The sequence below is a fragment of the Hyperolius riggenbachi genome, chromosome 5 (assembly GCF_040937935.1).
Source record: "Hyperolius riggenbachi isolate aHypRig1 chromosome 5, aHypRig1.pri, whole genome shotgun sequence".
Lineage (NCBI taxonomy): Eukaryota > Metazoa > Chordata > Amphibia > Anura > Hyperoliidae > Hyperolius > Hyperolius riggenbachi.
This window is the reverse complement of record NC_090650.1, coordinates 395,827,532-395,840,112: the sequence shown is the minus strand read 5'-3', so window position 1 is coordinate 395,840,112 and position 12,581 is coordinate 395,827,532. Positions and strand designations below refer to the sequence as shown.

The 12,581-nt window shown below is 44.3% G+C and overlaps 1 protein-coding gene across 1 annotated transcript in view; it reads right to left on the bottom strand.

Moving 5' to 3' along the window:
• Positions 1 to 12,581, bottom strand: part of PARP10 (poly(ADP-ribose) polymerase family member 10) — a 46,314-nt gene that overhangs the window by 21,454 nt on the left and 12,279 nt on the right. The window contains exons 5-6 of the mRNA XM_068237836.1: positions 5,905 to 6,566; positions 1,353 to 1,565 (exon numbers count right to left, since the gene is read on the bottom strand). Of these exons, the coding sequence (XP_068093937.1) occupies positions 1,353 to 1,565; positions 5,905 to 6,566 (875 nt within the window). The remainder of the gene's footprint in view (positions 1 to 1,352; positions 1,566 to 5,904; positions 6,567 to 12,581) is intronic.

Sequence of the window (12,581 nt, the reverse complement as noted above, 5' to 3'; positions counted from 1 at the left end):
CATAGCGTTTTGCATTTTGGCCAAAAAGTTCCATTTTGATCTCATCTGACCAGAGCACCTTCTTCCACATGTTTGATGTGTCCCCCACATGGCTTGTGGCAAACTTGAAACGGGACCGCTTATGCTTTTCTGTTAACAATGGCTTTCTTCTTGCCACTCTTCCATAAAGGCCAACTTTGTGCAGTGCACGACTAATAGTTGTCCTATGTACAGATTCCCCCACCTGAGCTGTAGATCTCTGCAGCTCGTCCAGAGTCACCATTGGCCTCTTGACTGCATTTCTGATCAGCGCTCTCCTTGTTCAGCCTGTGAGTTTAGGTGGATGGCCTTGTCTTGGTAGGTTTACAGTTGTGCCATACTCCTTCCATTTCTGAATGATCGCTTGAACAGTGCTCCATGGGATGTTTAAGGCTTTGGAAATCTTTTTGTAGCCTAAGCCTACTTTAAATTTCTCAATAACTTTATCCCTGACCTGTCTGGTGTGTTCTTTGGACTTCACAGTGTTGTTGCTCCCAATATTCTCTTAGACAACCTCTGAGGCCATCACAGAGCAGCTGTATTTGTACTGACATTAGATTACACACAGGTGCACTCTATTTAGTCATTAGCACTCATCAGGCAATGTCTATAGGCAACTGACTGCACACAGACCAAAGGGGGCTGAATAATTACACACACACCACTTTGCAGTTATTGATTTGTAAAAAATGTTTGGAATCATGTATGATATTCGTTCCACTTCTCACGTGTACACCACTTTGTGTTGGTCTTTCATGTGGAATTCCAATAAAATTGATTCAGGTTTGTGGCAGTAATATGACAAAATGTGGAAAACTTCAAGGGGGCCGAATACTTTTGCAAATCACTGTATATCTATATAAAAAAAAAAAAAAAACACAACCTTTTAGCCTTTCACATTGTTAGGAGGTGCGGTTATAGATAATGGCAGTTGTTGCGGTTTGATTTTTTTCAGGTCTGTCAGCAGTAAAGATGATTATGTGCAGGCCGATTGTGGGTCAAAAAAATATGAACAAATCACACGGCAAATATCGATCATTTCTTGATCTCTCTTCTATTTTTTAACTTCTCACTTTGCAATGTATTTTTTTTTTTACCAATTTCGCAAAAAGTTCCTCTTTTTCGCTGTATTGGTACATTAAGCCACATACAAACTCACAATTTATACTTAATTTCACCATTTCAAACACGGTTCTCAACTAACGGTTGCGGTTGGTGTTCTGTTACTCCATTCAAGCGATTAGAAGAGCAGGAAAGAAACTAAATGTGTTATTTTGTTCTTTGCCTTTTTATAAATGGGCCTCTAAAAGAGTTTTGTTCATTTAACAACTCACCACACAATCCAGAACTTTCCACGAGATGCGGGAGGTGTCAATGATGCACTGGTTATATTCTTCAACATCGCGCAGTGTGCGTTGCCCTTCACTCTCCAAGAGAAAAGGTGCCACCCAGGGGTACTCCAGTGTGACGGTGCGAGATGCCAAAGTCGACACGATGTGTTGCAGAAGTTCCACAGCCGTCCTGCAGGAGAAGGCGTCTCCAGACACCTGGACGACACAGAGTGATGGGGATTATACAGCTACACACAGTTTAACCATTTCAGCTCGCGGGTATTTTTCACATTATGCATCAGAGCAATTTAAACCTCCCATTTATTCGCCAATGACTTTATCACTACTTATCACAATTAATTGATCTATATCTTGTTTTTTCCACCATCAATTAGGCTTTCTTTGGGTGGTACATTTTGCTAAAAATTATTTCTAAATGCATTTTCACAGGAATATTAAAGGGGAACTGAAGTAAGAGGTATACAGAGGCTGCCATATTTATTTCCTTTTAATCAATACCAGTTGCCTGGTAGCCCTGCTTGTCTATTTCTCTGCAGAAGTATCTGAATAACACCAGAAACAAGCATGCAGCTAGTCTTGTCAGATCTGACTTTAAAGTCTGAAACACCGGATCTGCTGCATGCTTGTTCAGGGGCTATGGCTAATAGTATTAGAGGCAGAGGATCAGCAGGGCTGCCAGGCAACTGGTATTGCTTAAAAAGAAATAAACATGGCAGCCTCCATACACCTCTCTCTTCAGTTCCCCTTTAAGAAAAAAAAAAGGAAAAAAAAATCATTATTTCTCAGTTTTCTGCCATTATAGCTTTAAAATAATACATGCTACCATAATTAAAACCTATGTATTTTATTTGCCCATTTGTCCCGGTTATTACACCATTTAAATTATTTTCTAAAAACAGGAAGTCCACCTGATAAAGATTGCACACGTGGTTCGCGTTCTCAAAAACTGCCTGTGTAAAGCAATATATGGTAAAACAATTAAACTAAGATCACGCACACAGTCTCAAAAATAAAGAGATACACTATCTCACAGTCTGTAGCCCAAAAAGATCCAAAAATCGTCAAGGCTGGGTTCACACTGTAATAGATCGACACTTGTTGTCTGTCGCTCTCTAGATTCAGACTCTCACGTCATATGCAATTAAAAAAAAAAAACAAATAGCATCACATAGCGTATAACTGCCAGGACCAATCTCCAAACACCTTATCTCTGTGTCTTACTCTGTCACCAGGAACCTCCACCAGTGCAGGGACGCTCCCCCCCCCCCCCCCCCACGTGCCCGCACTCACCCTAGAGACCTCCACAATATCCGGAGGCAGGAATGACAGTGTTGAGAGATAAAGATCCAGCAGGCAGATACTCAGATGCCACACTTCTGAACAAGTTACTGCAACTAAAAACGCTCATATAGTGTAAAACCAGCGTTTAATTCAAGATAAGAAAAAAGTATTGCACTCGCATGCGGTTAGTGGAAAAAAGGCATATAGTATACACAGGGCCGGCCCGCTCATGAGGCGGGGTGAAACTTTTGCCTCAGGCGGCAAATTTCTAGGGCGGCATCCGCCCGTCGGAGGGTGCGAGGAGCCGGCCGCCCAGCTGGAGGGGTAGCGGGCAGGACGGGGGTATTGGGCCTAGCGGCGGGGAGGGGGGTCGGACCCCCCCCCCCTCCCTCGCCTGGGTCCCCGTTCCTCCGCTCCCCTCCAGCCTTAAATCCATCAGAAGCGCAACTCTCGTAAGAGGCAGTGGGCGGGGAAGACTCACCTCTTCCTCGCTCGATCCAGCGTGCGCTCCACTGACGTCACTTCCTGCAACGCCGCCCACTGTATTGTAAATGGACGGCGCTGCAGGAAGGGACGTCAGTGGAGCGCACGCTGGATCGAGCGAGGAAGAGGTGAGTCTTCCCCGCCCACTGCCTCTTACGAGAGTTGCGCTTCTGATGGATTTAAGGCTGGAGGGGAGCGGAGGACGGGGGACCCAGGCGAGGGAGGGGGGGTTCCGACCCCCCTCCCCGCCGCTAGGCCCAATACCCCCGCCCTGCCCGCTACCCCTCCAGCTTGGCGGCGGCAGCAATAATTTTTTCAAAATTTGCCTCAGGCGGCAAAAAGTCTAGGGCCGGCCCTGAGTATACAGTGATGGTCCCCGGGACACTGACTCATCAGGGGCCCCTGATGAGTCAGTGTCTGACGAAATGCATAGGGTGGAGCGACGACACATGTGACTGGCAAAGAAAGGAGAGCGGATTAGCGTGCGATCAAGCGTGGACCTGAGGCGGCATCAGTTTGATTGGTTACCCGGGGACCATCACTGTATACTATGTGCCTGTTTTCCACTAACCGCATGCGAGTGCAAAACTTATTTTTTTATCTTGAATTAAACGCTGGTTTTACACTATATGAGCGTTTTTAGTTGCACTAACTTGTTCAGAAGTGTGGCATCTGAGTATCTGCCTGCTGGATCTTTATCCCCCCTCCCCCCCCTTCCCCCCCCCCAACGCTGTCATTCCTGCCACCGTATATTTTGGAGGTCTCTAGGGTCAGTGTGGGCACGTGGGGGGGGGGGAGCGTCCCTGCATTGGTGGAGGTTCCTGGTGACAGAGTAAGACACAGAGGAAAGGTGTTTGGAGATTGGTCCTGGCAGTTATACACTATGTGATGCTATTTGTTTGTTTTTTTATTGCATATGACGTGAGAGTCTGGATCTAGAGAGCGATGTGTCGATCTATTACAGTGTGAACCCAGCCTTGATGATTGTTGGATCTTCTTGGGCTACAGACTGTGAGATAGTGTATCTCTTTATTCTTGAGACTGTGTGCGCGATCTTAGTTTGATTGTTTTACCATTTAAATTATGTCTCTATCACAATGTATGGTGCCAACATTTTATTTGGAAATAAAGGATTTTTTTTTTCAGCTTTTACAAGTTTTAATATTTTTTCATAATATACCCTCTTCACATGCATATTAAAAAAGTTCAGACTTCAGAAAAGTTCCATTTTTTTTTTTAATTGTAATTTTTTTTTCTTCATTAAAAATTTGATTTGGGCAATTTTTGGTGGAGGAGGTAAACAGTTAATATTAAATGTAATAATGTTTACTTCATTAAAAGGGAGCATAAGGAGGATAGGAAACTTTTTTTTTTTTTATCTGAAAGACGGCGACTTCTGATAAGAAGCTGTCGATCTTTCTACCGGGGACTTAGATCAATTAATGAATGGGAACTATGTTAACTATGGCTAACGGGGGGCAACACGTGCGCGCGCGGGAACACGCAGCAGCGCAACAGCAGCAGCTTGGACGTGACAATCACGTCCGGGCAGCTTAAATGGTTAATAATGAAGACCATTCATACAATACTGAACTAGAGTACTAAAGGATAAGGAGTCGCTTTACCCAGAATCCTTAAGTTCACATATGTACGGATCTTACTTAAAGAGACACTGAAGTCTCTCTTATTTTTAGTTTACCTTATTTTCGTATGCAGCCAGCTTCAGCAATAAATTCGTATCGGATTTGCCACATTCCCACGGCAGAACAAGGTATTTATGCCCAAGAAATAGCCCAGGAAAGTTGCACAACTTTACAAGTCGCAGATTTTGCTGCCTGGGAGAGGCAGTGCTGTGCGCAGTAGCTCCGCTTATTCTCCAGTCAATCTCCACCTCTTCCCGCCCTTCTCATTAAAGGAAAACTGAGAGGGGCAGGGAGAGGCAGAGATTGACTGGAGAGGAGGCAGAATTACTGCGCACAGCTCTGCCTCTTCGAGGAAGAAAAAATATGCAAGCCAGGAAAGTCGTGGAACTTTCCCTGGGATATTTCTTGGGCATAAATACCTCGTTCTGCCGCGGGAATGCTGTGAATCCGCTTGGAATTTAATGCTGAAGCTGGCTGCCTACGAAAATAAGTTAGGGGGGGAAAAAAAAAAAAAGACACTTCAGGGCCTGTAGTGACATATAGTAGAATGCAGTAAATTATTTGGGATATCCACTTCTGTGGTCATTTTCCTGGTTTCAGCATCAGAAACACTTCCTAAATATTGTACCTTGCTGTATATTGGTATGTAACCCTGCCCTTAATCAGATAAATGGAATTGATCCATTTTTCAGATGAATCCCATAGATCTGATTGGTTAGTGGAAATTTGGCTGTTAATTGGCACAACCGATAATTTCCAGTCGATTACTGCTGTGATCAGAAACAATCAGCCGCAGAATTGTTAATGGTCAGCATTAGTCACATGCTTAGAGGTCTGCTCAATCTACTATACTGAGTTCCACAGAGCAATGCCCGAGAGCAAGTTTAGGAGAACTCACTTCATGTACGTTCTCCCAGTTTCTGCAAGAGTTTCCTCCGAGGAGTTTGGTTTCCTCACACATCCCAATACATACAGCTAAGTTAATTGGCTTCCCCCTAAATTGGCCCTAGACTATGATGAACATGCATGTGACTATGGTAGGGATTAGATTGTGAGCCCCTCTGAGGATACCGTGTAAAGCACTATATAAATAGTAACGATTCATCCATTGGAAAAGTGGAGCTCACCTTGAATCCAGACACATCCTTCTCATCTAACGGAAGGATGGTAACATCGGTCATTCCAGCCAGAAGCTCATGATGATACCTCTGCAGAAAGAGAAGCTCAGCTGCTTCCATCAAAACCTCTCTTTCCTGTACATTGAATGAAGGTTCTCCAGCCGATGTACTCTTCACATCTACCCGAGGTGCTGAGGATCCTGACGGAAGAGCCTCATCTGGAGAACCTTCCTTGTACATATCCTGAGTTGTATCAGGAGAGTGCAATGCTCTTCGGTCATTCAGTTCAGAAAGTCCATTTACAGCAGAAGCCAGGTTGTCGGAAAGAATCTGAGGTGTCGTCTGTTGTACATCTGTATACAATTCGTCCATCTGGACTTCCATCAGTCCACCTATGTGTCCTCCTGTCTTCTCCACTACATCACCCACCTCCATTCCACAACTGTTATCATCATTTGCATGAAACATAAGCTTGCCAACTTCTGGAACTTCCAGAACTTTTTCACAACTCTGCTCCGGGCTCCCAGTGGCCTCTTCCGATTCTTCTACTTTCATTTCTTTATCATCAGGGGCATCATTATTTGGAAATCCTAAAATACCCGGATAGAATGGGGAGACAGACAGCTGGCAGCATTGTAGAGAGTGCGACCTACTCAGGACACGCTCTGTCACTGAAATACAACAAAAGGAAAGTAAGGTGTTTCGCTCATTAAACAGTGTATGCATCACCCTAACAATCATCAATGATAATACGATGGATGGAACTCTGGTTTTACATTCTGGACTCTCTCTTGTCACAAAAATGAAGGAATGTATTGCACAAATGACACAAGTGGTTTTCATTTAAATAAATTGTAACATCCGCTCCTCTTGTCCTCTTACTCCTCTAGCTCAGTCACCTACTCTCACTCCCACATCCATGACTTCTCACGAGCATCACCTCTCTTTTGGAACTCACTCCCACAACCTGTTAGTCATGTTCAGAGCCTGGATTCCTTCAAACATACTATGAAAACAAACCTATTCAGACAAGCCCATCATTTGATGTAAGTAACTTCAGAGCAGGGATGCTCATCACGGATTAATCACGAGTAACCACGGTGGTTACTTGTGATTCAAATTAGCTTTAATTGCTGCAGCTGAGCGGTAGATGCGGCGGGGGTTAATTACCCATAACGCCGCTCTCCGCCCAGCGTTTCAAGGACGTGCAAGCATCCTAATGGACTCGTTGCAAGCCCCGCTATGGAGCAGTACCTCCTTTCAGCTTGAAGGAGGAAGTGCTCCATAGCGAGGCTTGAAACAGCGTCCAATAGACGCTTGCAAGCTTGTTGAAACGCGGGGCGGAGAGCAGCATTATGGGTAATTAACCCCGCCACATCTACCCGCTCAGCTGCAGCAATTAAAGCTAATTTGAATCACAAGTAACCACCGTGGTTACTCGTGATTAATCCGTGATGAGCATCTCTACTTTGGAGGCCAACTGCCTCATCCGCTCACCCCTGTGTCTCCGTCCTTAAGTTCTCCAATCCTCTAGATTGTAAGCTCGCAAGGGCAGGGACCTCCTCCTAGCGTTTCTTATTTTGCTGTAATTTTTCATATGAACACGTACCCAAATTGGTAACGTCTCAAACCACACATCAAGTACATATGTATTTGTATTGCTAGCTGTCCGGATTGTACAGAGTTTTGAACATCTGTATCTATGCCCCCCCCCCCCCCATTTTGATTTTTACTATGTACAGTGCTATGGAAGATTCTGGCACTATATAAATAAAAATAAAACTAATAACTCATAGAAATGTACAGTCGTAAGAAAAAGTATGTGAACCCTTTGGAATTATATAGATTTCTGCAAAAATTGGTCATAAAATTTGATCTGATCTTCATCTAAGTCACAACACTAGACAATCACAGTCTGCTTAAGCTAATACCACCCAAATAATTAAATGTTTCCATGTTTTTATTGAACACACCATGTAAACATTCACAAAAGTATGTGAACCCCCAGACTAATTACATCTCCAAGAGCTAATTGGAAATGAAGATCAGATCACATTTTATGACCAATTTGTGCAGAAATCCATGTAATTCCAAAGGATACACATACTTTTTCTTGTTACTGTATCTTATGAAAAGTGGCTTTGGTTTGAGAGTGCAATTCTATACCATTTTGATTGTTTCAGTCGTGCTCAGGGTTTGGAGTCAGTACAAAAATCATCCAAATCCAACTCCACAGTTTATGAAACCCCCAACTCTGACTCCAGGTACCCAAAATGGCTCAGACTCCTCGACTCCGACTACTTTCTCTAATTCTTACCAGGGCTGTGGATTTGGTACAAAAATCATTTGACTCCGACGCCTTAGTTTATGAAACTACCGACTCCAACTCCAGGTACCCAAAATGCCTGCGACTCAGACTCCACAGCCTTGGTCGTGCTGGATTCTAATTTACTGTTGTGTTTATCGTGCTGCTTGGATTCCCTCACTGAAATTATCTGAGCCCGACTCTGGAAGACTTTTCCCTATACCCAAAAATCTCCTCCAGTACCCCCTCCTACAGTCTTTGATCATAAAGTATGATGCATTACTTTATGGGGAGACTAGAGCACCAAAGCGGTGGTCCTGTGGTCTATTCACAGCTGCTGATAACCACTAGACTCTTCGATCTGGGTAAACTGAATACAGAACACAGAGCAGTGATTTCTTCAGCAACTATGTGTGGAATAAAGACTTTTCATTATGCGCTGTGCAAGAGTTCGGTTCCACTTTAAAGTCAATTATCTCATCTGGGGGCTGATTCACAACACTTTTCTGTTCAATTATCACACCTTACATATTAACTCATGATTTATCTCTCCTTATTGGTTTATCATATGAATAGTCTCTCCTTACTTGTTTATTTCATGCGTTCTCTCTCCGTACAGTTAATGTGAAAAATAAGTAAGCTTTGTCACTCAACCCCACGGTCCTTTCTACAGTCAAAGATGGAGGAATAACTTTACTCTCTATCAGATCTGTGTGCTGATGTCATGTGACTTTTTTTTTTTTTCCTTTTCTTTTTTGTGCTGCTCTCAGATGGTTTGCGCCTGCAGCGGCAGGGCCATCCATAGCCCAATTCCAAGATATATAGAATGTGCATTAAAGGCAACCAGGTGAGAGATATCTCTCGTTTTCCTTTTCAACAATGCAAATTGCCTGGCTGTCCTGCTGAACAACTGCCTACAATACATTTGGCCATAGACCCCGAACAAGTATGCAGATCAGATTTCCCCGACTCAAGTCTGACTGGATTAGCTGCATGCTTGTTTCAGGTGTGTGATTCAGACACTACTGATGCCAGAATGGTCAAAAGGACTGCCAGGAAACTGGTATGGTTTTAAAGGAAATACATATGGCAGCCTCCATAGGTCTCTCACTTTGGGTTCTTTTTAACTTTGCATGCACACCTGAATTATTTTCATCTCACTGAAATTACATTCCCTACATATTACTAATTGTTATGGCCATGTCTAGGAGAACTCATGGAGAAGCATGTGATCAGTTTGGTCAGCTGATAGATATGCAAGTCTCTGATTTGCTAGTCATGTGATAAAGTAGGATGTGATCACAGCAAATCAGAGCTTTGCAAATCTATCAGATAATCAAATAATCACAGGCTTCTTCATGAGTTCTCCTAGGCATGTCCATCACTAATTTACTAATCCGTTATCAAGTCAGTCTCACGCTAAGTACACACGTTGGATTAACCACTTGAGGACCGCCGTGTTAAGCCCCCCTAGTGACCAGGCCATTTTTTACTTATTGGGCAACTGCAGCTTTAAGGCCTAGCTGCAGGGCCGCACAACTCAGCTCTCTGTGGGTGGGGTTTCATCGCTCCACAGTTGTGTTTTGTTTATTTAATAAATATTTTTTTAATAAAAGTTTTGATTACATTTTACCTTTTTTTTAAAAATTTATTTTATATCCCTCCCCCTGCCAGCCAATCAGTGTGATCAGCTGTCATTGGCTACAGCCTATGACAGCCGATCACTTTTGTGCCTGCAGATAGCAGCGCTATACAATGTTTATAGCCGACGGTATCGCTGTCTAACAGTCTACAAGCGTCGATCGCCGCTAGGAGACTGAAGGCAGACCGGAGCCCCGCCTTCCAAGCGGAGATGCATGCGCAATCTCCTGCTAGCCCCATACCCAGCCATTCACACCAATTGCCGTGGAGTGGTCCTGGGGCTTCTGCCGCGTTCATGCCAATTGGTGTAGAGCAGTCAGCAAGTAGTTAGACACAGCAGAAGACCTGTACAGGAAGCCCCCTTGATGGCGCTTAAAAATCCAGCATGTGGGTTCTTTAGCGATGTATTGTCCTCCTCCTCACCCCGCCTGCTTGGAGCTTTGCAAATCGCCACGTGTTGCTCCTCCTCCTCCCCTCTAGGCTACTGACGCATCTGTACAGGAGTCGGCTTCAGACTTCTAGGGGATCATGTCTCAATCCCTACGGAAGACAGTAATCGTACGTGTGTACGAGGGTTCAGCAGTCTGCCCCAGATAGCAGATAGCTAGAGTGTGAAGAGCAAGCATCCCACCCCTCCTATCCGCCTTGTAACTGGTCACACCACAGAGTAAGAAGCCATGCAAGGGCTGCTTCACTGACTGCCACATTTGTCCTTACTCATCCATAGCGCATGCAACTGACAAGGAGGCTGATCGCTGCTGCAGAGGCGAGTAAGAGAACAGCACTGCAGAACAAGGCTGATATTGGCAAAGAATGCTTATTTTTAGCAAGTTACTGTCACACACCATCTGTACAGTGACTCCTACCAATTGTCAATAGAAAAATATTCACATTAATCTCATTTTCAGCAGATACAAGACTTGGGGGAAGGGGCTTGGAAAGACTCTAGACATCAGTACCAGGAGAACCACATCAGTCTATTCTACCCTAGTGTGCTCTTGACAGAGAGTCCTGGGATGTGGAAAAATAAAGTATCTCCCAATTCAGTATTTTCATATCTTTTCACGTTGCTTATAATTAGTGATGATCACCGGATGAAATTCAAATGGGTTTTCCAGGTAATTAAAGCACCTGTGCAGGTGTGCGAGGGGGGGGGGGGGGGTGTTAAACTTACCCAGCAGGCATCTTCTTTAATCCGCCCCACGGCGCCTCCCAGGATGCGTTCCAAGCGCATCATGTGACTACAAACACTTCCTCCTTCAACCTGGTAGGAGGAGGTGTTTGTAATCACGTGACCGCGGCTTGGAACGCATCGTGGGAGGCGCCATGGGACGGAATTCATCCGGTGATCATCACTACTTATAATCTGCTTTGATAGGTGACAAAAAAAAAACAAAAAAAAAAAAAACACAACAGTCCTGTCAGTGCAGGATCACCTACACGGCAACCTAGGCAGGTGCCTAGGGCCTAGTAGATGTCACAGGGCCGAGCTACCACCTTCTTTGATTCCTCTCCCGCCCCAACTTACCACATTCATTCTTGCCTTGTGCCCAAACTCATGTTAATCATTCCCTGGTCATGTTGGCCTCAATTAAGACTATGTGGCCTGGCTTTAATTTAAAGTACCCCTAAACAGAGGGATATGAAAGCTGCCATATTTATTTCCTTTGAAATAATACCAGCTGCCTGCCTGGCTGTCCTGCTGATCCTCTGCCTCTTATACTTAAAGCGGATCCGAGATGAAAAACTAACTATAACAAGTAACTTGTATAATATGTCTTATCTAAAGTTTAGATAGTTTACACAGCAAATCTAGCTGCGAACAGCTTCAACAGTTAATGATTATTTATTCCTGTGATACAATGAGGGCAGCCATGTTCTGTCACATTACACACAGGCAAGCTGATAGCATCTCCAGCCCTCAGCCTGTGACAAATTCAGTCCCCTCTCCTCCTCCCCTCTGCCTCTGAAATCTCTGGCTAGTAACCTCCACCTCCTCCTGCCCAGACTGAGCTCCCATGAGCCCTTGCTACAGTGCCAAGGCACTCTGAAAAAGCTGTTGGCAAGGCTTGTTTAGTTTATAGGGTATTAAAACAAAACAAAAAAAAGTATTTGGCTTGAGGCATGCCCTATAAACTATATGAAAGGAACACAATTATGCAATGAGTAAAAGTTTATCTCGGATCCACTTTAACCCATAGACCCTGAACAAGCATGCTGATCAGCTGCTCTGACTGAAGTCTGACTAGATTAGCCACCAGCTTGTTTCAGGTGTCCGATTCAGACACTAATGCTGCCAACGTGATCAGTAGGACTTCCAGGCAACTGGTATTGTTTAAGGAATTAAAAATGGCTGTTTCCACACACCTCTAAGTTTAGGTGTCCTTTAAGGAGCACATTCCCCCCAAAAAAACAGTAAAATGTGTGTGTGAACCCACTTTTGAACCAGAAAAAGCGACAGAAGCGCCTGACCTGGGGTACAGAGAAGCAGCACTGGACTGTTGCTCAGTGGTCCAAAGTACTTTTTTTTCGGATGAAAACAACATTTACATGTCATTCGAAAATCAAGGTGCCAGAGTCTGGTGGAAGATTGGGGAGAGGGAAATGCCAAAATGCCTGAAGTCCAGTGTCAAGTACCCACAGTCAGTGATGGTCTGGGGTGCCATGTCAGCTGCTGGTGTTGGTCCACTGTGTTTTATCAAGGGCAGGGTCAATGCAGCTAGCTATCAGGAGATTTTGG